At 38.9% G+C, this 26,714-nt stretch overlaps 1 protein-coding gene across 19 annotated transcripts; it reads left to right on the top strand.

Annotated features, from left to right (window-relative positions):
* Nucleotides 1–87: 87 nt before the first annotated feature.
* On the top strand, nucleotides 88–26,491 carry METTL22 (methyltransferase 22, Kin17 lysine). Of its 19 annotated transcripts, XR_011134714.1 has the most exons (13): nucleotides 13,377–13,480; nucleotides 13,688–13,800; nucleotides 14,309–14,656; nucleotides 16,706–17,053; nucleotides 17,471–17,511; nucleotides 17,595–17,739; nucleotides 18,331–18,402; nucleotides 19,002–19,055; nucleotides 20,427–20,507; nucleotides 21,443–21,545; nucleotides 22,317–22,485; nucleotides 24,011–24,167; nucleotides 26,160–26,491. XR_011134714.1 is itself a non-coding variant. In XM_068908632.1 (12 exons), the coding sequence occupies exons 3-12, from the start codon at nucleotides 14,524–14,526 to the stop codon at nucleotides 24,044–24,046; spliced, it is 1,182 nt and encodes a 393-aa protein (XP_068764733.1). In that variant the 5' UTR covers nucleotides 13,364–13,480; nucleotides 13,688–13,800; nucleotides 14,502–14,523; the 3' UTR covers nucleotides 24,047–26,491. The 19 variants fall into 19 exon arrangements, 14 of the variants coding, with proteins under 14 accessions (XP_009681818.1, XP_068764730.1, XP_068764738.1 ...); XR_011134716.1 differs by lacking the exon at nucleotides 22,317–22,485 and having other exon boundaries at nucleotides 13,364–13,480; nucleotides 14,502–14,656; XM_068908632.1 differs by having other exon boundaries at nucleotides 13,364–13,480; nucleotides 14,502–14,656; nucleotides 24,011–26,491.
* The last annotated feature ends 223 nt before the right edge of the window (nucleotides 26,492–26,714 follow it).

Raw genomic sequence — 26,714 nt, 5'->3', positions numbered from 1 at the left:
CGCGCCCGTCAGGGATCCTGACAGAGGGAAGGTCACAAGCACGAAAACTTGAGAAGGACGAACGCTTATATAGTTTCCAAGGGACACTTGCTCAGCTGTCAGCACGTTAGCCACACTTCACCTAGCCTCCTGCTGATCTCCAGCCCACTGAAATCTGTTGGATAACAAGGTAAATTGCACTAACACAATTCTTGCTTTGCAGATCGTGCTGAGCATTTGCACTGGAGTTTTACTGTCTGACTTTACTGGTATAAAATATATAGTGCAGGTAGGGTCAACAGGGCATCTTGTTTTCTTATTCGCTTGTACTCCTCATTCATTTCAGGCCTTCCAGGGAATTTTAAGTAACTCACTAGTCATTAAGAAAACCATTCATATTTATTTTCTGGTTCAGACTCAAGGCAGAATGTGCAGCATCATTACCAATCCATAGCAACAGGCTGTCATGAACCGGTAGGGTTTGAGCAGTAGGATCAGTTAACAGGAAGATATTCCTTGAGGGAGAGAGTGTGCTTATTTAAACACAGTCATCATTAGCAGTACAGACCACGTTCTGCTCTGCAAAAATACTGAAATGTGTATGTTATTCGGGTTATATTAGCTTTTCCATTCAGGAATATACTGTTAAAATGCTAATACTGTAGCATTATTTTGAGCTCCTGCCATCTATTTCTTTTATTTCCAAGGCATACTTATAATACATGAAAGTGCCAGTGCAGTTATACAAACTAAGGAGCTGTTATGTGTTTGTAGTTGTGATAGTCAGAGGATAGAAGTTGTACAAGGTTTATGGAGCAATATGAAATGTTTTGTTAGATGCAATAAGAAGAACTAGACAAGCTTTGGGGCACATGAGTGTTAATTGGGACCCTAAGGCTTGTCTGTGTTTTCCAACTATATTCTCAAGTTTACTTGAAAGATTTGCTTGGCCCCACAAACATCATATACGGAGCAGATGCTTTATCAGTTCTTTTTTCATAAATCTAAACCAAAGGCACACACACATCATGATACCAGATTTTTATGAAGTTACTCTTGAAATAATAAGCCAGCTTCATCTTCCAATTAAAATCAAGGGAAAGCAAAGGGTGTCGGAGTATAGAATTGCAAGAATATTTAATGCAGACACATTACAGCTCCTTTGCTTTGGTTATATTTTCAGTATTCTTCAGGGTCTATTTTTCCTCCCTTTTCAGAGAAAAGGTAGAAAAATACACCAAAACTTCCATTTTCCGTTGTGTTGAAAAAAAAAATCCATGAAAAGAGTTTCTTCCTTGTTTTTAGTAGTAAGCTGTTATATCTGTCTCCACACACAGAGCAGCTTGTTATTTTCTCCCATGAGATAATTGCACATACCTTTCCCGTATTTTCATGGTATGCTTTGGGTACTTGCAGCATAGGTGGGAGTAGGCAAATTTGATGCATGTGTAAGTATACAGTGCTAAATAATGAACTGAGGAGCATCTTGTCAGCTTGGAGATAGAGTCTAGTTTATTTAGTTCTTGTTTTTCCCATAATTTGGTTAGTGGCAGAGTCCAGCTGTTAATCAAACGTTGTACAAAGAGCTTACCAATGATGATCTATGTCCTGGAGAGTTATCCTAATCTTGGGGCCCACAGACTTCTTCACACACGTTTATTTTTAGCAAAACGAGTAAATACTTTGTTTTAGCCATCAAGTTAATGTATGTGGTGCTCTTTCTAGGATCTGTCTAGATTAACTTTACAGTAAACAAAAGCTGGAGGCTGCTAACTCCTGATCCTTTTGTTGCCAGATTGTTGGTAGAAAAGCTCATGTCAAGAATAAATCAAGTCTACCTGTAGATTTAATTTCCACATCAGCATTATCTATTTAGGCATTCATTCTCGTGCTGAGGAAAAATGAATTCCTACAAAGTCAAAAAACTAAAGTACAGGTTAGCCTGGAGAAGACTGAGAGGGGATCTCATCAATGCATACAAATATCTAGAGGGAGGGTGTCAAGAGAATGGGGCCTCTGAAAAAGACTTTGAAAAGACAGTGAAAAACATAGGAAGTTCCATCTGAATATGAGGAAAAACTTCTTCCCTATGAGGGTGACAGAGCACTGGAACAGGTTGCCCAGAGAGGTTGTGGGGTCTCCTTCCCCAGAGATATTCAAAACCCGCCTGGACAGGATCCTCTGCAGTGTGCTCCAGACGACCCTGCTTGAGCAGCGGGGTTGGACTAGGTGATCTCCAGAGGTCCCTTCCAACCTTGGCCATTCTGTGATTCTGTGATGCTGTGATGCTGTGATTCTGTGTTTGGCAGCACTGGGGAATTCCTTGTGAAAGTGTTCAACCAAAATAGTTAACAAACTAGAATTTAAGCTTGATTTATATGTATCTGCTGGAGGTCTAGCTCCTGTAATCCTCTGTTCAAGGACATACCATTTGAAGAAGTTGCAGTTCTATTGAAAAATACTAATCTTTAGGCAAAATCTAATATCATAGTCAGAAACTATATCTCTTACTCAGTTAAACCAAACCTTCTTGCTGAAGACTTAAACACAACAAAGTCCACTATAGGCCATTTGCTGTCATTGATCAAATGCGGCCTCAGAATTCAGCTCAAAACCTTTGGTGTTATGCCACGTCAGTTTACATCACAGAGGTGCAGTGACACCGAGACCTTCCATCTTGGGTGTATCATCCAGACATTTTTCTGTGGACTGTTTCAGTGATGTATGTTCTACTGCAGAGCAGACTATGTTTTCTTTTTCAATTTTTTTGAGATAAGAAGGCGTAAAGTGCTCAGTGTATGGATGAGAATTATAGCAGTCTTGGAGAATGTCCTGTCTGAATTCCCAAACCATGAACTAAATTAAAAGTCTGCTTTGCTCCCAAAGAGGGAGATAAGGGAAGAAATGAATCAGGTGGGTGTGACACAAAAACTTTTCGTAGCGTCAAGGTCAATGGTGAGGCTAAAGTGCTTAGTTTAATAAAAGAGCCTCATTTCCATTGCACAGGTATGACTTGCTACACAGTAAGAGTGAAATACCACCCACTTTAAGCAGATGATAAAGGTGACCTAGCTTTAAGAGGATTACTGGACACTTTCATAGTTTTAATGCCAGCAGACAAGATGCTGGATTGTATTAAGCAATGAGAACAGTAGCATTTTTTGGCTAGTCCAGCTACCACAAAAGAGGATGTCTACCATTGTATGGGCAGACAAACGGAGAGGAGACAAAGTGAGAAGAAGATCCAAAGAAAAGGCTGGGGCAGGTCTAATGAGAATTTAAATTGAGATAAAATGATCACTGATGATGACACGAACAGCCTGTAATAAATTACTGTATTGTCCAATTATTACTCTGTCGTGAGTAGACCCAGTTTATCTCTAGTGTTAGACTTGCTGAGACTCAGTCAGTTTACACAATGGATGAAACTGGCCCAATGCATCATTTATCATTTAAAACAAGTGGTTAAACCCCTGTCGAGTTGTCTGCTATGAGAGATAAATTAAGGCTTTACCTTACTCTTTTTGACACACTGCTTTTCTGAGGCTGAGGAATGCCTGAGGTTGATTCAAGGCCTTCTTCGGTTGACAAAGAAAGCAAAAGTATTGCTGAGAAGAATGGACGGATGGAACTTTCTCTTACTTTCTGGAGCACTAATCGATATTAAAGTCCTCGCTAAAATTTTAAGACAGCATTTGGTGTAGAACATGTGAAGGTCAAATGCTTCTCTTCAGTCCTTCACTGTTATCTAGCCTGGAGATACTGATTTAAAAGACAGTTGATGCTCTCTGATTGCTGTTGAAGAACAGGAGCAGCTTTTGTATTTTGTGGATTTGATGTGCTTGGGAGTGAAGGATGGATTTTCATTTACCTTCATATTGTTTTCCCCTGGCAAAAGAGAAATTTTTGGCGTTTGCAATCATAATCTCTGGGTTACTGTTGTTCTAGGGATCACCTGAGACATATGTACCAGCCTGTCGTAGAAAATATTCTGTGCAAACCAACCTGTGATGGATGTAAGAAGTCAAAATGAGATGATGTTGAAGCATGTAAATTATTCCTCTGAATGAGTCTATGGAGAAAAATGCTATAAAGTCAAGGAGGGTGAATGTATATGATAAACAACCATAAAATAGTTAATAAAGAAGAAATCACTGGATTTTAGCTCTGCTTTGCTAGGGTCAGTGCCATGTACTTCAGTTTTCTTGTTGATGAGGCAGTATAATTCTTAGCTTCCTTTGGAAAAGAGAAATGGATGTTTAAGAAACGAGGACACGCAATATCAAGTTGACAGCTGCAGTTGCCCTCTTTAACTATTTCACAGTCATTTCTCTCATGCGCTTTTCAACTTCCATCGGCTATTTAGGAATTTTGAACCTGCTGGCCAACGCTGAATTGACATACGTACTTGCGGACCAGGGCAAAGTTCTTAACTGATTTATCATGTAGTCCAAAATTCTTTTCATTAACTGTGTTGCTTGACAATTCTCCACCCTACTTGATGGTTTAAGAAAGTCTTGTCTCAAGCACTTTGAATACCAGCTGGTGCTACTCATAGTTTTCATGATCCCAGAAACAAATATAAAGTGCACACTATGTGCATGCATAGCATTATAGTCAGCTTTCAGTTCATCTTACTGGTACTGACTCCTACTTTTCATTCTAATTTAGTGTGTCTTTCATAAAAAGAGTATAATGATCTGGACATTCAAGGGCACTAAAAGCATTGGTTAAATTGGTTAAAGCATTGGACTAGAAGTTAATGGCCCTAATTCAGTGGCCCGCTCTACTGTAAGCAATCCTGAGCGACTTTGAAAAAATCATTTAGGCACGGGCTCTCAGGGCTGCTTAGGTATGTAATTCCTGATGGCCCTACCTGAATACCTTTACCTCTTACAGAAGAGGAGTAATTGCTATCAGCCACATCACAAATGGATTGGGAGGATAAATATTTGCCAGTGTTGTAAGCTACTGATACAATATGGTAATGTATGAGTACTTGATACCAAATTATATTAGAACTAGTTTTGCGTCTAAAGTGCTGCGCTCTGTGCCCTGAGTCTCTGTGTACACACTCAAAAGGTCAATGCAAAGAAGAAGATAATTAGCTACTTTTATCTCATTGTATGAAACATAGTTCCTGGGTGATCTCATGTGGCCATTCTGATACCTGCTCTTTTGATTTGACCTCTAGAAAGAATTTTTCCTTTCTCCATGTGATTATAGTGTGACCCAAAGACATTGTTTTAAACTATCAACTTGAATATTGCTACAAAATATATTGCTTTAGTAAGATTTTTGAGGATAGGGAATGGGTCAGTAAACAAACTAGGCCACCTACTGCAGGCTCTTAGGCTTTTGAGATACCTGTTTTAAACTATCAGATCAGAACATACCTTGGATTGATCATAATCGATAACTAGACTTTTGAGTTTAGCTTTCATCAAAATTCAGTGTATTTTCAGCATCTGGGCTGATGACAAGGCTAAAACTATGGAGAGAGGAAAATCAACCACATTACTTCTTCAGTGTACTGTAGAGAAACTGTATGTCTATCCTGACTGCAACACCATTTATTATAGGCTTGTTACCATTATTTTGGTGTCCTCTTCGTACTGCCAGCTCATATGGCTTGATTAGACTGAATCCTCAGAAGAGGATTTTTCACTCCTGTAGAAGTTTATATTCTGTAGGAGGAAGGGTGACGACCTGGTCTCTAACCATGTGCCTGTAGCATTTGTTTATGCTGGTATTCCTGTGGTATATGAGAAAGAGTGGAATGTTTTTGCACTGCTGCACAGGTGTGCCCAGAAGAATCCCCCAGGAGTAAGCAAGGACAGGAAGGAGGTCTGAGGGGAAATGCCCAAAGGCAGACATCCAACCAACTACGCTGAAGTGAACAGGGTTTCACCCAAAGTGCTTATTTATATCATGTAAGACAGGTCCCATGCCATCTGCATGGTTGACAGCATGATGTTTTAAAAGACAGGTGTATGTGTGAAATGTGAGCAGCAATTGAGTATTTCTAAGGAGTCACCTTGCTCATCCCTGGTGTTTAAAATGATGTTCCTGGATAAACATTCTATTCTATAATTGTGCTTAGTTGTAAATAGGCAGCTACGCTGTTACAGCAATACAGTGAGCTCTTAGCTGCAGAGGAGCACGCTTCTGTGTCCTATACTCCTCATTGTACTCTCTCCTTAACGGCAATTTAAAGTTCTCCAAACCTGTGCAGGCCACGTGGGATCAGTCCTATTTCCAACCTTAGCCTGGGGTTTGTCACCAAACAAAAACCTTGACTGTTTCAATATGAGATTTGTTGGGGGAGATCTTCAGGTCAAGTGGGATTCTGTTCTGTAATGCATCAAGAAATCATGAAAGCTTTGTTATTGTTATTGGAGTGTTTATGCTTTATGGTTTGATTGTGTTCACTAACATGAGTAATTGTGCTTCGTGCAGTATATCAATATAGAGGTCTTTCCTTCAGGATGGGACATGCTGATCTGAGGAACTGCCCAGATGTGAAATGTAGCTGTGGAGATTAAGGCAATAGGAGAAATAAATCTATTATTGCTGTCTAGCAGCAAAGTTAGAAGTTGTTTGATAGAGGATGAGAATGGAAGTTAACCAGTGTTGTGCCTTATAAGCAAAGCCAGAAGTTGTCTGGTTCCGCAGATAATGTCAGTGGGAGTGTGGGATGAAATGGAGAAAGTTATAACTTGAAAAAAGTCCTTTTTGCTAGTGTGATGCCTTGTGAGGAGAGCTGGAATCAGTATTCTCTAGAAAAATGCCACAGAAGTGGTCTAGATGTAACAACTTTATCCAAATATGTTTCTCAAGACTGAGCTACACAGCTTTCCTGACTGGTGGCTCTTATGAGCTACGAGAACTGACTTTGATCCCATTCGTTATTCTTCGTACATGCAAAACCTAATGTGGGTATGCAGAAGGAATGGGAATGCAGGAGCAGGCCTTGCCGAGAAGAATCCATCTCAATGGCTCCTTGCTGGGTATAAAGAACATTTATTTCTGGTTCATTCTGATCTTTATAATTTATAGTATTGACAGTTAACGTTAGAAATTGGAACCACTAAGTATAGCAAATTATCTAATTCAGAAGGGAAAGGAAAAATGGAAATAGAGCAATTAAACGACCACCCTTAACGACTGTAAATGTTAAGTAGAGACTTACTTATACTACAGAACATAGACAGTCCTTTGGTGAGTTCACTAAGAAAAGCCGAGGGACATGCCATGAAGAGAAAGTTCCTCTTCCCCTAATACAATTGCTCTAATTTTGAGTTTGAAGTCTCTTTTGCAGCTACTGTACTATTTTTTTCCAGAATTTTATGACGCATTTCTTATATTCCTATGAAACATCTTGCCCTGCTATTTTGCATGTAAAAAGCATAGGCGAACAACCAAAATGTTCACAACAGTGAAGATTCACTTTTCCTGAATCTGTGGAACTTGTAATTTTATTATTCCTTTAACTGGAGGCTTCTCTACCAGGCATAGCTGCTATTACTGCAAAATGACTGTGTGTCACTGCAGCTATTCTTCAGCAGACAAGCTTGCAGGCAAAAATCTCTTGAAGTAGGATACTTCAAGAATCTTGTCAACCAGGAACATCCAAGATCTTGCTTTTACATTACAAGTTTCATTACACTACATTAAAAGTATCATTTTGCTTTGTAACTTGGTATAGCTTAGATGAATCTGTTTTAAAATATTTTTTGTACATGTTTGACTTACATTAACATGAAAAAGCAGCTAGAAGATGTTTTTGTGAAAGCATAGATGCCTCTGTTTCCTCTTATGATGTCTTTCGGCTTAGCACTGGTCCCATTAGAAAGGCCATTAGCAGGTCCTTGGGCTCCCTATCAGGGCAAACTAGATTGAATTAATTTGATCCTGTTTTGCTCTGTTTTTAACTTTTTTTTTGGTGTGTGTTGGGATAGTTTTGTTTTATCTAACTCTTTTATGCAGCTGTCATAGTCAGGCATCGTGTTAAGTTTATGGAGAGATTTGTTTATTTATTGCTTTGACTTTGTTGTTTCTTTAGCTCCTCCACTAAGAAATCCAAATTATTTTCCACTCATTTCCTCTGTAATTGTTACTTCAAATGGAATATTCCTTGCTCTGGTTTAGAAGCTGACATCAGCTAAAAAGACAGAAATTGTCAATAAAGCAAGAGAAAGCTCAGAGAGAGCTCAGAAATCTGGCAGAATTAAAAACCTGGATATCAAGGTGTTGTTATCTCGAGATGAACAAATTCACACAGATAAAATTGGGAGTACTGGCTGTATTGCAACTAGAATACAGTGGGACAGATAGAGAATAGCTGTCATGGGCTGTGACAGATAGTAGTACATGCTTTGTGGATAGGCCCAGAGAGATCTAAATTGGGTGGACTAATAAATGCAAGATCACACAGTAAGCCCTCAGGCATGGGTGGATTACATTTCAGATGGGTGCAGAGGTAGTGCACAGGAGGCAGGAAAAACAAAGGTCACACACTTGATCAATGTGACACTCTTATTTTCTTCCTCCTTGTCATATCTTTCCTCTTTCTGTAACCTCCCTACTAGACTGAAGTCTCATTACTTTTTCAAGCTTCGTATTTCCTAGCAGATATTTGCTATGATTCTAATAAAAGCATAGGCACAGAGAATCTACAGGCAGCCGCTTCTGAGAGCTTTTTTGTGCTCACCTCTTACACGTTAGATTATTTATCCTCCTTGCTGTGCATTCTGCAGAGCCAGTTTGTATTGGTTGTGTTTGATGTAAACAAAACAAAGTGAAAACTAGTTCAGCATATGTTCTTTCAATAGACCAGGCACAGTAGCATGGAAATGACAAGGGCTGATAACATTAATTCTTCCTTACAGTCTTCCGTTTGTTTTTGGTTTTGGTTTTGGTTTTGCTGACCTAATGAAAGCACTAAACATGTTCCTGTCTGGTAGGCGTGTAGTGACAGAAAAGAAGACTAGCAAAGAGATAGTACAAGTACTGGAAGAAAATTATCGTCAGCTAACAGGGACGTACTACTGCACAGAACAAGACCCTTAATTCATCTGGTCTTTCCTGTCCTTTTAGAATCAGCCCTGTTCTCTTAATCATTCCTAAGGGATTAGATTTTCCCTGTGATGCGTATTATTTAGGGTTGTCTGTATAGTTGTCCTCTTCTTTGAACCTTCTGCAGCTGTGCCAGTATATTGGAAAGCACCCTGCAAGGACACTGTCCTGTGAACATCTGTTGGGCTGAGAGCTTCCCAAGCATGAAGGACTGGGCAAAAATCACGTGGGAAGCTGTCATAGCTTATAAGCTATGACACCCTATTCCTGGTGTCATGTGATTATGGCAGACACACAGGTTGCTTTCTTTAAAGCAAATTCCTAGCTCTTATGGATGTGAGAAAAAGATAGGACATGTAACTGATATGCATCCTAAAGTCTTAGAAACAGAAAGTAAATCTCAGGAAATTGAAATATAGTTCAGAATTCTTGAGGTACTCATGACTAAAATAAACTTTGTTTGGAAACTTGACCTCTAAGAGTGAAATTCTTAGGGCAATCCGTGGTGCTGCTGTAATCACAACGTAAGCTGTGGGCAGAAGTAGCAATGTAATTTTGAAGGGCTTGCATGGAAAGATAGAGCTTCTGGTATGCGTAACTGTTAGAAACAAGCAGAGCTATTAGCAGGGCTGTAAGCTCTACTGAACATAAGGGTGCTTGCACACAAAGGATTCAATAATAGTAATTGAGTAATGAAAGCTACAATAAGAAATCTTCCCAAGACAAAATTGCTATGCCTTGTAGCATCTGAAAATTTAGAGAGATTCATTATTAGATATTATCATGAAAGTGCTGGGGGGGGGGGGGGGGCATAGCTGTAAGAAAGAGGTAAGTTCTTTAATTTCAGGAGGTAGGAAAAAATAAGCATAATCTTTAAGGCACAGGTAGTGAATCTTTTGCGTGTGAGTTGGATAGGGCATCAGGCTTTGAACTGCTCCATCTTTACCATTCTTTCCTTGTCACTCACGCTGCTGTACCACTACCTGGCCAGATAAATTGCATTGAAGGTCCAGCCTCCAATGTGTTCTCTCACCGTATGACTGCTGCTATCCCCTATCAGAGGTTCAGGCTTACAGTGGGCATGTGTCTGATCCCAGTCCTGGAAAAGGTGCTTGTTATATGTCTGTCATTTCCACACAGAGACGTATCTGTCACCCTATCTTCCTTTTTTTACAGTGTTTCACAGTACAGCAGTCTAAAAACCAGAAATGAGTAGTTCATGAATGGGAAAGGGGAAGAGCAATTAAAAAGTAAAAGCAGCTAATTTTCGTTTTAGTTCTGTCAGGGATAGCATGGCAAAGGGCAAAGCACATCACTGAATGAATGATTTGGAAGAATTGGGAACCAAAAGTTTCAGGTGAATGCAGGACAAGCGGTCATTTTGTTTTGCACCATTCTGAGTGATGACTATCGTTGTGAGTTGAGAGATTGCAGCTGCCCAGCTGGGAACTGCTCAGTTCAAAACTATGGGTAAGAGGTGGCAGAATGTAAGAAACATACATAACTTTCATTTTTCTATCTCCAGATGTGGCCAGCCTGTGAGCTTTTTTTCCTCATCTCTCAAAAAAGATTTATTTGTATAAATTAAACATGTTTACTGAGCTCTAAGGAGCTGTTGAGCTTGCCAAGCCGTTCTAGACATCTGCTTTGCCTACAGAAGCGTGTACAGCCAAAATCTCACTGCTAGGCCAATTCCCTTTAAGCTTTCCTTTGTGTTGAAGTGCTAGGTGGAGAGGTGAAGAGTGAGGAATCCCTCTGCCTCACAGACTGGGCAGCACAGGTATGTGGTGTCCCTTCACAGCCTCACTGGCACTTCTTGGTCTGAAGCTTCACTCTCTGTAAAAAATGTAGGCCAGAAGCTCCAAATAGCAGGGCCTGGCCATGTTCTTACTGTTCCTGCTTGTGTAGTAGTCCAGAAATTGCATCTCCAGAGGTAGATGCAACTATCTAAACAACTATCATTATGTTACTACCTGCATTATAATGTCTGCAGCCACAAGATGTTCCTGCTTCACCTACATACACGTGAGGCAAGGTAATTGCATTTTTCAGAAAGGAAATGATGACAGCTCCATTTCTCACACAGTGTACGTTACACATGTTTAAAAGAGCCTCTTTGTTATGTAGTGGAACACCTAGCCTTTTAGCTACACCTCTAGCAGTACTTACTTAGTCTGCACACTTTTAAAGCATTTCTTATTGCAAACTGGTAAGACTGTGACAAATATAATCTGCTTTGTCTGCGTATTGTTAGCTCTTTATAGCAATGGGGAATATACCAGCAGAGTGCTGTAATAATTTATGTGGCAGCGTATCACCACCGGAGGTAAAATAATACTCTGCTCTTTCACAAGAGCTGGATAAAAGGGAAAAAAACAACTCTCCAAAGCACTTTGGTCAGCGGTTCACCCAACAGAATTCACCACAGAAACTGCAATGACAGATCTAATGGCTAGCTATGGTTTCTATTTCATTACCACTCAACAATCTAGACTTTGAATGGAGGAAAAGATTACTTCATTCTCAACCCTACCCCTATGTTCTTAGTAATTCTTAGCATTTATAGAAGGATGCAGATGATGAGACACAGAAAAAAAAAACCCTCTGGAAATAAATACCGGAATCTAGAAATACATTCTGATGTTCTTTACCAGCATTATGTCTTTAATCCTTCCTTTCCCATAAGCATCCACTGAAGGAAAATACAAAGATCAGCTGTAGCAACTGACATACGTAGTATCATATGACAAGTAATTAAACGTAAACGTCTTCTCTTGAACCTGATCCTCCTCCAGTAGGATACAAACAGCTTCAATAGCCCTTGTAGACTTGAGGGGGAACTTAAGTAGAACACAGGTGGGAATCTGGAGCTGATCTACACGCTACAATTTTGCACAGAGACAAGACTGCAGAGCTATGGTCAACTTCAGCCAATAAATCCGCCTAGCGTGATGCAGTGTGCTGGCAATACCATCTGAGGCCTAGAAACAGCACAGCCAGACTGCATGGCTCCACATTTGATGCCAGATCAGCTGCCTGCTCTCTGCTGTAGATGAGCTCAGCTGTCTGATGACTACCTTAGGCACAGAGATTCAAAATGTAGATACTAAAAACCACTAGTCAGCTGCTGCCTAACTCCACACGTTCCATAAGCGTCTATCATCGAAATTTCCCCAAACGCTCTTACTGTATTCCTGCTCAACAACTAGCTCAGTCTTCTGCTTATTTTACCTAGTTCATGAAAATCAGTTAAAAACTCTATGGAATTAAACAACTAAACCCCTATGCCTGAAATAAGTGTGTAGATAGCGCTGTTAGTTTATCTAATCTCGCTCTGGTAGTATGAGATCCGAAATTTTGGGGGTAAGGAGAAACTCTTCCCCAGCTGCCTCCACACGGCTTTTTGGAAGTTTTGCATGGAATAAAATACAAATTGAGACAGTAACTGTGACACCACGTGATACAAGAATGGTGGTAAATGAATGGTGGATTCATTTACGTGAATGCAAATCTTGGGTAAGCGTGGTAGAAGCTTAAGTGCGATAAAACTTAGCTGGTGTTTCCTTTACTTTCTCCTAAAATAGACCTTACGTGGGGGTAGGGCTAGTTAATTCTTAAAAAAAGAAGTAGCTCTACCTATCTCCAAGGACTAAATCCTAGAAAAGGGGGGGGGCTTATGACTGCTTTTTTACTATCTCCTTTAGCTGTGTACTTACCACCCTTGCTTTTTGAGGTGTGTCACTTGTCCCTGTCCCCTCCCGCCACGTCTATAGGAATATCCATGGTAGGTCAGACCAAGGAGCCCCGAGATCATGGAGCTACTTTCCCCAGGGAGGCTCATCTCGGGTGTGTTGGTCCTGTGACACGCCGCGGGGGGAAACTCCACGGCACCATCTGCTGCATTAAGCGGACAGTGTTCATGCTCCCCGCGCAAAACCAACCAACCAACCAACCGCGGCCAACAGAGATGACGAGGGAAGGGGACAGGAACAAGCGTGGCTGCTTCCAGCCCGGGCAGCGCCCGAGCCCGGCGGCCTGCCGCCGCTGCCGGGGCGCAGGGCGCTGCCGCGGCCACGCAACCGCGGCGGGGGCGCAGCGCCCCTCCGCGCGTCCTGCGCGGCAGCGCCGGGCGCTCGCCGCCTCCGCCTGGGGCCTTCCCCAAAGCGTGAGGGGTGAGGAGCGGGGAGGAGCCGGGCTGGCGACACCGGGGGGGCGGCGGCGGGGGGGGCGGCGGCCCCCGCCCGCTGCCGCCGGGGGGAGCCCGCGGGCGGCCGGGAGGGGCGGGCGGCCCCGGCGTCAGCCGCGCGCCGGAAGCAGCGCCCGCCTCTAAAATGGCGGCGGGGGGGGTGGTTCGCCGTCGTGCTCCTGCGCAGGCGGCGCCGGTCCCGCAGCCTTGCTTCTCCCCCGCGCCCTTGCTGCCGCGGTGAGGGCCGCGGGGGCGGTTTGCTTGAGAGCCCGCCTGTGCTGGCGCCGCGCAGGGCGCTGCTGCCGGCGGCCTCGGCGGTGGCGGAGCCGGCGGCGGCGCGCGGCCCTGCGTGGCGGAGGGCGGGTTGGCGCCGCGCGTGAGGCTTTGCAGGAGTTAGTAGAGCCTCATAACTAAGCTCACGTGTGCGTTGTCTTGTTCAAGCAGAAGCTGCTAATAGACGGCTCAGGCTCTTCTTCCGAGGGGATGTTACTGCCAACGCAGGAAATGGCATCGGCAGTAGCTTTTACCTAGCGGGTTCCCATAGATATTAATAGCTGGTAAGACCTGCCACGCCAACGGAGGCAAATAGATGTAATGCAATTTTTTTTTTTTTCCGGGAGCAACAAATATTTTCACAACATTTAGGGAGCTAACCTAGGGGAATGCGTTCAGTGGTCTTGTTAGTTTCTGAGAAGATTCTGAGGTTCCCTATGAAAAATAAGACCTGTTAAAGTTGTCACATTGAGCACCCAGGGCCTTATGTTGCTTTGAAGACCTTGACTTAGTGTATACTTGTAAAACTGTGCTTTGAGGATATCCTCTGGTTTTGTTTGTTTTTTCTAACAAGCTAGTTAGCTCTTTTTCTGAAAGATGAGCTGTGTGGCAGTGAGCTACTAGTAGTTATGTATTTGACAGTTCATTGGAACATAGTAAAAAAAGAGTATTTGCACATTGCAACTTGATTGTACTGGACATTGTAGTCTGATTTTTATCTTTAAAATATTGATGGAGCAGTGTTAAAACGATGTCAGAATTTAACTAAAAACTACTTGTATTTGTTTTTAGGTTGAACATCCTGATGTGCAATTTAATATCTTACTGGAGTGTGCTGGAGCTTGCACAACTGTATCTTGCCTGAAATCTCAAACTATGTCATGAAATTATCTTGTTAAGCAAAACCTTACTTGATGCCTATTAATAGAAGAGTATCAAATCACTTCATAAGAGTGCTTCACAAGGGACTATTTTGTTATTGTAGGTGTCTGTCTCACCAGCGTGTCATGGTAGATCTAGCAGAGAAAGAGAATATGGATAACCTCACATTTAAAAGTGACACTGTACTTTCTGATGTTCACTTACACTGTCCAAACAAAAGACATCTCATGGTACGACTCAATGCAGTTGGACAGCCAGGTAATGTATGCTTAGACTGATGGAACAATATTTTTAAGAGTGTACACCTTTTTGTAATTTCTGGACCTCCTTCAGATGGTTAATCGCTACATGTTTTGTTCCGGTTAGAAGCAGAATTGCTTCCTACTCAGTTGTTTCAAAGAGGGCTAACCAGATCTGCGTCATAAAATTAACCATGCAAATTAAAGTTATGAATGTAGACTTTGTAGACAGCTTATGCTAAAAAAAAAGAAATTCTTAAATTATTTTCTGAGAGGAAGTAACTAAGTTAACCTTTATGCAGGCTGAATTTAATTTTTTATGTTTTTTAGGCTCATGACAGTACTTTGGGAATCATGCCAAAAATTGGGATGTTTTCTTACATACAAACTAAAGGTGATAAACCAAAGGTTTTAAAGAGTTTACAAAAATTCTTAAGTTAATTGATGATCTCACTTCAATTCATAATACCCTGCCCTCAATTCATAATACCCTGCCCTATATTTAAAATAAGTGATATTATTTAAGTGATGATTTATTGTCTAGTCTGGGGGAAACAAAAAGCTTGTGTCAGAAAAGCAATGGTTCTTGAATGGGTGTTACATAATTTGAAGGGTCAAGGTTGTACTGGGAATAAATTGGCGCATACTTCTGACTGATTGCCTGCTTGTAGACTTCTGTCACACTGTCGAGGAAACTGACCTTGAAACTGCTAGGAAAATGTTCTATACAAAAGTACCCCTCCTTTTGCTGTGACAGAAGGGTTAACTGTTGTTTTTTCAAGCCCATTTGTGGCATACAAAAATTCAACTTTTGCAATTCTTCCAGCACATGTTGACATAAAAAAACATTTAAAAGAGAAAAGTAAGCCAAAGGGCTTGACAAAGAAGTTAATGATAGTTTGCCTTCATCAGGTCAAAGTCAGGTAATTAATGCAGTGGTATGTCAGCATGCTGCTTGGCATTCCTTTGCTGTGATTTTGTTTGTTGCAGAGAATATTTTGATGGAATGAACGTGTGCTATCTACTTGAACACGCTTAGTCTGAGAAATTCCTTTATTTCATAATACAAGAACTGTAGTGCCTTATATAGCAGCTTTTATTCTAGCAGATATGATAATCCTTCCATAGTCACTTTGCTGGGGGTTTTTTTTTTTTTTTTTTTTTTTTTTAGGGAACCACATGTGGATTTTGCCTTTACTCTTTTTGGGGTCAATTTTACCTTAGAACTTTGAAATCTGGAGAATACCTGGAGGATCAGAATGGACTCTGGAGAGCGAAAACATTTCATTCGTTGATGGCATCCTCTAATTTATTGCATATTCAGAACAACTTAATCTGGATGTCATCCAAAATAGATGACTTATAAAATCTTCACTGCTCATCCTAGAATCCAAAATTTTACTTGATATAGTTGAAAATGGTCTCTCTAGAAAATGACTTATCTTAGGTTGCAGTAGATGAACCTTGATTATCTTGCTTTCTAAAGAAATCAAAATGTAACTTCATAAACAATGATGTTATCGTGAAGTGTTTCTGCTGCCTCATACCCTTGTGAGCTGCTTTCAAGGACTGAAGTTACTTGAATTTCCAAAGCTTTTTGAAATGGTAAAAAAAAAAAAAAAAAAAAAAAAATTATAGCTACTTTTTGCTAGAACATCTCCTCTTTCTTTATGGCAGGAATTAAGTGTTAAACAAAAGAAAGAAACTCTTAACTCATGCTGTTAGTTCTTTTTTGAGAAATGATTTGGAGGATGTAAGAAACCATTGCTTATCCTAATTGTTAACATAAGTGTTACTAAATCAGATGAAAATGTGAGCTGTTGCTCAGGAGGTGCTGATTTAACCAGTAGACTTTGAAAGTGCTTCAACACTTACTTGTCCTGACAGAACTTAATAGCAGAAATATTCCTTCCTAGTTAATAAACAAGTTACCTATATGACTTCTGATTCTCCAGATTTTTAATATGTGAAATGCATATCAAAACCTCATGCATGTGGAATTTGCATATAGATTCTGGTTTTATCCCAGTGTTAATCTTTAATTTTTTTTTTTCTTGCATTCTTGTAGTATTCCTGTCATATTTCAAGCTCCTTTGGAACACCGATAACTGGGCATCTGAGAAAAATGTGAGGGAAGCTACAACAGAAAAAGAACACCAGTGCAGAAGTGGAGAGGAGTTGTGTGACAAGGGCAGGAATAGTCTAAAAAATGAAAGAGAATTAAATACTAAAGGATTAGAAGCTCTGCTAGATGATGATGGAGACTTGGAAGTTGTCAGAAGACCTCAAAGTGCCTCTGATTTAGAAGTGGAGGATCTTCTGAGGGATAAGGTGTATCCTGTAATTCTGATGAGAGGGGAAGATGCTTTTGAAGATGAAGAACAAGAAAGCTCTTGCAGTGATGTTGTTAAAATAGGTAAGCAGTAGGCTTACCTTCGAGGATAAAGGGGATAAATATTTCTTTTGCAAAACAAAGGAAAAATAGATTTTTATATCTTTATAAATGAAACACAGCTGTTAAATGAGAGGTGGTAATAATTTCAGTTATGCATAATTTAAAAATATACTATTTCCCTCCAGAAGAGGTTTGGACAATAGTATACCAGAGAGACATGTAGTTGAGTGCTCCCAGCCTGAATGAGTTAGACCTGCTATCTGCCTTAGTGGCATTTTTAGCTTTGTTGTATTGAATGAAGAGCATTTAGTTCTAGATCTAAAACGGAAACACTACTTGTTTGGTTCCTCCCCCCCCGCCCCCCAACTTGCTGCTATTGAACTTAATTTGAACAACACTTTTAAAATACTTATTTCTGCTCTACTTTCATGTTCACAGAGCATACTATGGCAACCCCCTTGGAAGATGTTGGTAAACAAGTATGTGTCGTTTTTGTAATATCTTGCTGTTCATGGATTGTGCTTCAGAATTTACTCAGTTTATCTGCTTCTTTCTCTTGAAGGTCTGGCGAGGTGCTTTTCTTCTTGCTGATTACATTTTGTTTAAACGGGACGTGTTCAGAAGTTGCACAGTACTAGAGCTTGGAGGTGGCACTGGAGTTGCAAGCATCATCATGGGAATGGTTGCCAAGAGAGTTTACTGCACAGGTAAGGCAGTTATTTTTTTAATTAAACGTTATAATGAAGCTTCATTTAGAAGTTCATGTGAAACTTTTGTGAAGCATTGCTTTCTTATTGGGGTTTTCATCCACACTTGTTTGTTTTTGGTTAATGGTTGGTTGTTTGTTTTTGGTTAATGGTTGGTTGTTTGTTTTTGGTTAATGGTTGGTTGTTTGTTTTTGGTTAATGGTTGGTTGTTAATGTGTGTCAGGTGTGTTTAGAGGAAAGTGGCAAGAATTTTCTCAATAGATCTGAAAGAGCAGTACTACTTTTAGGTGCAAGAGTTTGGGCAAGCTGTTTGTTTGTCCTTGTTTTTCACATTGCTGTGAATTCAGGATGGTGTGCTTAGAATAAAATAGGTAATTTGGGGATTTAATGGCTTTTTCTTTAAGCATGACTCGGAGCTTAGTACTGAAAAACGAAGGCAAGAAGGATCTAGGGAAACTGTAGTCGGTAGAGAGAGTTGCTCTGAATTGTCCCTACTTTCCTAAACTTGAGAGAAGTTTAGAGAATTAGCCTGAAAGGTCAGGGGCATAGCACAAATATTCTCATCGTAAATAGCATTATCACTTTTTCCAGATGTTGGTGAAGATCTTCTGGCCATGTGTGAACATAACGTTGCATTAAACAAACACCTGATTGAGCAGGGAAGTAAGTGCAATACAGTCGGTTTTTGTGCGTTTGCCTATATGTGAACTACTTTGGCGTTAAACAGCACAAGTCATTGACTATCTTACATGTTTACAAATAAAATTTAACTCTTGTCTTGACTGAAAGTTTTATTTCATCTTGCTCTTTTTGAATCACTGTCTGTTGTCCGTACTGGGACAACTGCCTTTTGAGAAGAGGTAAATACTTGTTTTTTGCCTGGTCAGCAGTTAAGACCAGCATGGTTCTTATGCAGTTATTGTGAGTTTCACTGGGTTACTTGGGAGGATCATAGACACCTGGGCACCAAGAGACCAGTTACATAAATGGACTATAAATGACAGAGGTAGAACTCTGTAATGGGGAAGTATCTTGCAGATGGGGCATGTAAAAGAATGTAAGATGTGTGTCTGCCCCTTTAAGTTTGTCCTACCCTCCCCTTGTGAGTGGGTGACTGGTTTGGTACAATAAACAATTTAATGTTTAGCCAGGCCTGACATGTTTCGTATATCTTCATAATATATCTTAATCATTTGTTCCACTACAGAGCTTGACTCCTTACTTCCACTTATGTATCTCCCCCCACCACCCTTTTTCCACAGGAGGTGAAATTAAAGTGAAAGAACTGGATTGGCTGAAAGATGAGTTCTGTACTGGTAAGCGGTTGTAATTGGGTCCATTGAAATGTTGTGTGTGGTTTTTTTTTTTTTTTCTTTTTTTCTCCAAAGCTATCAAGAAAAGCTTACTCCATTGTTTATGAAATGAATGAGTCTTCCAGTGCTCGCCACTCTAGAAAGATAGGTTTTAAACACTATATAAATGCTCAAAGATTGTTTCTAGGTGCTTTATTGTCGTATGAACGAGTGAGGAAGGGTTCATTGATTGGTTGAGGACAGACCAACAGTAGTTGTCCTTTACTTTGTGAGGTCAAAATCCAGAGGTGCAGACAAGCCCTGTCTGTTATATAGTAATAATGGAATATGGGTGCAATGGTATGCATTTGTGTTACTGCAATCCAGATTTTGATGTGATAGTGCTGAGTGCAGCCTATGACTGCATGAAAGGCGATGAGAAGGGATCCGGGAGAGGTGATGGGTGGATGGGACTCCTAACAATTGTAGAATTTCAGGTGGGTGGAGCAGTTAGAGAAGTGTTGTGGTAGGGTAGGTGATGATTTGAAGTTGTATAAATGTTCACTGCAAACGTGCTGATGAATATGGTATATTTTAGTTATTTGGCAAAGGAATGTAGTTTGCTGCGTTTAATAAAAGAAAGACAGCTAAATTAAATTATTTAAAAGTGCAATTAATGATAGTAAAATGGATCACTAAAACTCTTTCTAGTAGATAAAAATATAGGCCTTTGGGGGATAAAAAATTAGGATCAATACCAAATTGAAACACTTGGCCATATGAAGCCAACTCTGCTCTGTAGGTTTTTGTATGATCAGTTGGGCAACAATAACTTTGATATTATGCCTTCTGAAAAATAGCGGCACTATTTAAGCAGATAGAATCATCCTTTACACTTTCAAAAAACTTTTCTTTAGACCTTAGAAATTTCTATTTAATGAAAACAGTTGATACTACATGTAGAACAGGGTATGTTCTTAAACTTTCAGAGAAAGCTTCTAAATTTTAACGAAGTCTAAAATTTAAAAGACATGATTAAGTAGGAAACTTGATCAAAACTTACACGATGATGCTTTTTTTTCCCTTTAATTTAAAGCAGTATTTATCTTAGTCTAGTTAAAGTCTGTAATCTTGCCACTTGGTAGTAGCTGTATATAGGTATATCAAGGAAAACTCTGTACTCTTACCAGTCAGCCTTGGGAGAATGGGATGTAAGGCAGAGAAAGCGAAGGACGGCAGAGAATGAATAGACCAAGGCTTTGATTTATCTTTAGTAGGGTGCTCCATTTATGGAGAAGCAGATGACCAAGGAGAGAACGAAGATGTATTTTTTTCCATCTGTCAGGTATTTGATATGGTTAATTCTGTGAATAAAGCTGTTTTTCTTTGTTGCAGATCCTGAAACTCCTTATAGCTGGTCTGAAGCAGAGGTTGCTAATTTGCATGACCACTGTACTGTGATAATGGCAGCTGATGGTAAGAAAACACAAACAGTAAGCTCTTAAACCAAACGTTTAAGCATCACGTGTAGTAACTTAAACATACCTATTTTACTTTTAAAATCCAATAGATAGATCATTAACTAATTTGTCAAACCTCTGACTTGTGTTTCTGTCTGTATCTGGTAGTTTTTCTTTTTAAAAAAGTTTGCTAATTCAGATTGTAAATTTGAATAGGAGAGAAGATGTTGAAAAGACTAGCCTGTTCTTTCACTTGATATTTAATGATTTGTAACTAAATAAATTATTCAAATTTAATTGTTTCAAGTAAGTGTATCCTACATGTGCAAAAACAATTGTCAGGTGCTGTGGTTGCCCATAGAGTGTATCCATTTGGATATCTGTGGCTTTCTGTTCTTTTTCTTGCCTAAGCAAAAGACTGAGAAATGACAAGCTAGCTATGTGTAGGAAAATCGTCATGATTTTAATATTCAACGGTATTTAAGTGGAGGAGGAGTGTTTTCTGTTTGTTTTTTAGTTATGGTATTGAAAGATGTTGCAAGACTTTTCCAAAAAGTTATAAGGTGCAGGTGGTATTACTTACTGCCTTTTTGTAAGAAATGAGGCCCTATGGATTGTGATATCCTGTCTCCTTCAGCTTTGAAGTAAGGTATTTCCAGGCTGAGAGAGATCTTGTTTAAATTGTGTAAGTTAAGAAGTGTAAGACAGAAGTGATTCCCATTGGCATGAGAGATCTTAAAGAAGGCTTGACGTAAAGAGCAGCAGTGGATACTATTACAGGGTCAGTTGTTGCCATTAAAAATATAATACTTTGAGATTTAACTAAAACAGTGACACAAAGTTTTAGATTAAAATAGTCTAATTAAGGGCTGTTATTATTTCATACCTGAGGTTTAAGTAAATACTGTAGTTGAATGTTCATACTGTATGCTTTTAATCTCTTTATTGTAGTCTTCTATGATGATGACCTGACGGATGCCATGTTCAGAACGCTGTATAGAATCACACACAACTTGAAAAATTCTTGCACAGTGTACTTTTCAATAGAAAAGCGGTAAGTATTACCAAGAATCTAAAATAAGAAGCACTAAAAATTCTACATTATTTTCTTCATAAGAAAAATCTGATTTGTTTGCAGGGCAAAGTCTTTTTTTTTCTTTTTTTTCTTCTTTTCTTTTTTTTTTTCTTTTCTTTTTTTCTCCGCTGTATCTATTCAGGGCAAATTATTTTTTCATACTTGCTTGATTTTTTTTGAATTCAGAATTTGAATTTCAGGCAAGTTAAGTTTTTCTGTTGTCCTACCTTGGTCTATAACCACCAATTTATCTATTTGATGCAAGACAAATGTCTTCTGTAATGCCACCAAAATTTGCTGTGTGTTTGAGATCAGACAAAATTGTGCAGTGTATCTAAAAATGAGGAAATGTCTCCCAACTTGACTCTTGCCATAACAATTCGTCTTGTGTTCTCTTTCAAGAAATTGTTGTATGTTTTTGAGTAGTCATACGTTGTAGTCCATTCACAAACAAATACATTAATAGTCCATGCTTAAATCTCTGGAGATGTGTAAGCAATAGCCCTTCCTATTATTCTTTTGGGGCAAAAGGCCCTAAAATCAGCGGAAAGACTAAAAAGACTTACCAAAGAGGTATTGGTGTACTGATTCTAGTGTGTAATTCTAGTGTGCAAGTCTTGATAGTCCAAAAAAAAAAATTAACTAATAAAATTGAGCAATCTCACACTTTCCATTTGCTTAGGAAAGTTACATAGCTATTTAAGATGCAAGTGTAGGAGAGAATTTTTCGATGAAATATTTTCTTGCCAGGCTGAACTTCACTTTAAGACATATGGACGTTACATGTGAGGCCTACAATCATTTTAGAAATATTCTGAATGATCTGGAGAGCCTCCAGGATAGAAAAATGAAGTATACTGTGGAGCCCATTAAACTCGATTTCTGCCAGTTTCTCATTTATGAACGAACTGAGCAGTTGGTAAGTGGCATTCATTAAGATACATGTAACGTGTTGGGTTAATCATCTCAGATTAGTTTTCGGCTATTTACTTAACGTGAAATAAGAATAGAATAGTAAGCATTACCTCTTTATTTCTGTTAAGCTGCTTTAAAATGATTTTGTGTTCATGCTTACATAACCTATACTAGATTTTCATAGCATGTCCTCTTCTGTCACTGAGCAATATAATGGCTTGGATTGTTTCTTAACATTTGAAGAAATGAGTGCAATCTTCATTACTCTGGAAAATACTGTTTTTGAGATTGACTGGAAAATGGGACCAATATCTCCTTTATTTGCTTGTGAAGGAGCTCTCATTTTATGTTTTAGTAGCTCCTTTACGAGTTCAGGGTTAAGGAAATAATGCTTCAATATCTGTAGACAAGTCAATTAGCTTTAAACTTGCATTATTCAGAAATGTGTCAAATACCATATATGTAGCTATCTAATAACGCTCAAGGTTTTCTTTTTATTTTTTTTTTCCAACTATCTGATCTTAACAATATCATGCAAGCTACCTAATAGCATGCTAGGCTTCTGCAGCAATACAGACCAACTGATCTTTCTGGAGAACTTGCAAATCTTTTGCTGGATTGCAAATCTATTACCAAGAACTGAGGTGTATGTAGGCAACATAGTTTTGCGCCCCCTCCCCCCCCCCGAATATGCATAATGAGATCATGGTGGGGGGGGGGGGGGGGCTGCAGTTATTCCACAAGACTGATTCATTTTACTTAGTTTTGACATCTTCAGGCATAAAATATGCATGCAGAACTTTAAAACATATTTTTCAAATATATAAATGTAACTTGGTTTGTATCTAAATGTGTAAACTTGTTCCCTACAGACTTTTTGCTGACGGCTACTGGTCTTAGACATATATGCATTTTTAAAGGACAAAAAAGTATATTTTTATTTACCATGAAGTATATTACCAGAATTCAATGTATAGTCATGGTAAAGGGCATGAAACAGTCTGTTTCACAGGTTTTTTTGTACGACACCAAAGCTACGAATATTCATTCTCCAGAAATTAATAAGTGGTCCTTTTCTTTGTTGTTGTCCAGTAGAGTGAGAAGTGTCTAAATTTGTGAGAGCTAGAGTCTTCAGTAAATTGAGTGGGTGTTTTGTGTGTGTGTGGTTTTTTTTTTTTTTCCTCCAGTCGTATTTGTACAGGCATTGTTGAAAGCATTTGTCAACAGAAGCTAAGAAAAAGAACAAGATTCTGAGTGAAAATACTGCAGAAGATCATGTAGACTAATGAAATTATTTCAATAACAATTATTTAAATGATGATTTTTTTTAATTAAAACATCTACAAGAATAAACGTACTCGTATCGCAGATAACTTTGCTGTTATTCTAGGAGATTACACAAATGGATTTACTATGGGAGTACAGGATATAGCTTAAAACTTGTCTTAAAGGGTGGATGTTGAACTACTTCTCATAATCACAACCTGCTGATCTGAGAAAATATATGTATGTATTTTTCTCTCCTACAGGAACTGTGGAAGGTCATTGCTGAATGGCTGACGTGACTGGGACATGATAAAATGGAATATACTTGGACAAAGGATAAAGACTTTTTTGATGTTATGTTAAAAACGGATTCTTGTCCCAAGAAAAAGATTTTCCTGGTGGAACTGTTCTTCTTGAAAAGTAATTTCGTGCAGATTTGCCATACTTCAATAAGTTTATTTTTGGCACTTAGGACGTGGTTTCTATATTGTTTTCTGTTATGAAACTTTCTAACATTGATCCTCAGAGTACAGATCCCAAACAAATTTCATTAGCTGTAGCATGTGTGATAATATCCCATGGTGCTGGATCTTGAACTGTGGCAATGATATGGTACTGCATGTTCTTTAGGTTTCGTGATTTAGCTCTTAGATTCTGACAAAGAGCTATCTAACCCCTTTCCATGCTGATTTGCAAATATACACTTTCATTTTTAGCTTTCTGAACTTGGACACTGTTTTCGGTCTCTGGCCAATTCCATGTTATTTCTGTTTATAGACACGTTTGAAATAGTCTTCTGGGCAAGCCCTAATTGTCTCTGACAGAATGTTGTTTCCTCATCTTTAAGCAGTCAGTTTATGAAACTTTAGTCTTTTAGTTTGTCCTATCAATATCACTTTAGTTTAGGGCTACTGTCTTAGTTGAAAGAAGACGAGATGCATTTAGGTTTAAGTCTCTAAAAATGTTCCATAGCAGTCGCGGAGGTATGTTTGTTGGTTGTCCTGCTGCTTTTTAAGCTATTCTGCCCTTGTCAGATTGAGGGTGGGAAGATTTCATGCAAAATGACTTGCTCCCATTCTATAAACGTTGAGACTTCTACCCTCAGTATATGTGTGAAGTTGGGGAGTAGCGGATAACCAAGCTCAAGAATGTCTTGACCATACAGATAGAGCCTTCAGTGTCTTAGCTTTTGGATTAAAGTACAACATACTGATCAAATCTGAGTGACTAATGAAACCAAAAATCATAATGTTTGTATTTTTTTTATGCATACTGTTGTGTTTATATCACTTGCCACATGTGCACTGTCACTGAAACTCTTATTTCTGCTGAATTTTTTCTTTATGAGAGTGTTAATGATAAAGGTCTTCTGGCCTGTGACTTGTTGGGATGTGCATACGTTACATTAGAAGCATCTGGTTAACTTTTTGAAAGTCTGTTTTATGTTTGGTTTAGTTCAGTTTAAGGACGGCTATTTAATAACCTGTTCACATGTATAAAGATATATTTTTCTCTATATTTAATGACTTTTAATTAGATGAAAGGTCATTAAATGAGGATGATTGGTTATAGTCACAGAAGACAATCAAAGTAAATATATATATATATATGTTAGCATGTAGCATATATGCATAGCATTATGTTAGTGTATAGCATAATCTGCCTAGAGTAATACAAGACTCTTCTCTTGGGCACCCCTCCCCCTTCTTTTAAATTTCAAAGATGTAAAACTGTATCTTAAATTCAGTAAGAATTATAGATTGGGAACCTTTGGATTATTTTGTAATGTAATTAACTTCACCAAAGATAACTTTTTTTAATATAGTACTAAAGACCAGCTTATTTAAGTATTAATCTTTTTTGGAGGTGTGTTATAGCAAGAAATGAATTTGAACTGATGTGAAATAGTGTGTGTGGTTAGAGAAGACTTTTACTTGCACAGAAATTCTGAAAGTCTTTGGAAATAGCAAGAGAAAAAACTTATCCAGGTAGAGTGATACTGTAAATCTATTCAACTTAGAATTCTACCATTTTATCACTGCTGACTTAATTTAACATATGAACAGTGGTAGTGGTTGGGTTTGTCTTTTTTTCGGGGACAGAAGTTGGTTGGTTGGTTTGTTTTTTTTTTAATACTTGTGTCTGTGTGTGACTAAATGTGAATATCAGGGTTGCTTGGAAAGCAAACGGAAATAGAATTTCCTCCTAAAGAAACAAAGCTAACTTTTCTAGGTCATTTTCGAATCTTTATGTTGCAAGTGACATAAGGGAGAAACAGTTTGGGGTTTCAGTGACAGATGTGAAGGCTGTTTTGCAAATTTGGGTGTGACCCTTGTCACTGATGATATAGAGTAGGCAAAAAGAATTCTCAAAAGAATCATAAAAGAATCTTGTAATGTATTGCCTTTGCAGGCCTAATGAAAGAGAAGCGCAGACTGTCTTGCCAGCAAATTGGTCACTGCTGCTTGAGGGCATTAAGTAGGCAAGTCATCTTCTCAGGTTTGACTTTGATCGTGCTTTAGATACGGCATGCATGCAGTGGTTCTCAGAACTCACTATGCAAATTTCCACCTTTAGCAGTTCCTTCTTTAAGACTACTAAAAGCAAGGAGTTGTATAGTATTGAGCACATGGATTATGACTGGAAATCAAGTTAGTGCCTAAAATGATAATATCTCTAGCGCATTATATGCATTTATATAAATCAAATTTTTTTCCCCTAATAAAGTATGATATAAAAAAAAGTATGCTTGTGTGAATGTGTCTAAACTTTGAAAAATTCTAACTGATGATGTTCTTAGGTTTTTGGCAGTCCTGTCTTGTACCTGATTTGCTATGTTAGACACAGTTTTTAGTCTCATAATTTTGGCCAGAATAATGATAGAATTACGTCTGAAACTTCCAAAGCTGAAGCTACGCACTGTGGATGCTCTGCATTGTTTCTGACACCTTTTTCCTGACCGACTTC

The sequence above is a fragment of the Struthio camelus genome, chromosome 15, assembly GCF_040807025.1.
Source record: "Struthio camelus isolate bStrCam1 chromosome 15, bStrCam1.hap1, whole genome shotgun sequence".
NCBI classification, from domain to species: Eukaryota; Metazoa; Chordata; class Aves; order Struthioniformes; family Struthionidae; genus Struthio; species Struthio camelus.
Note: the sequence above shows the minus strand (reverse complement) of the source record. Positions and strands in the feature narration are given on the sequence as shown.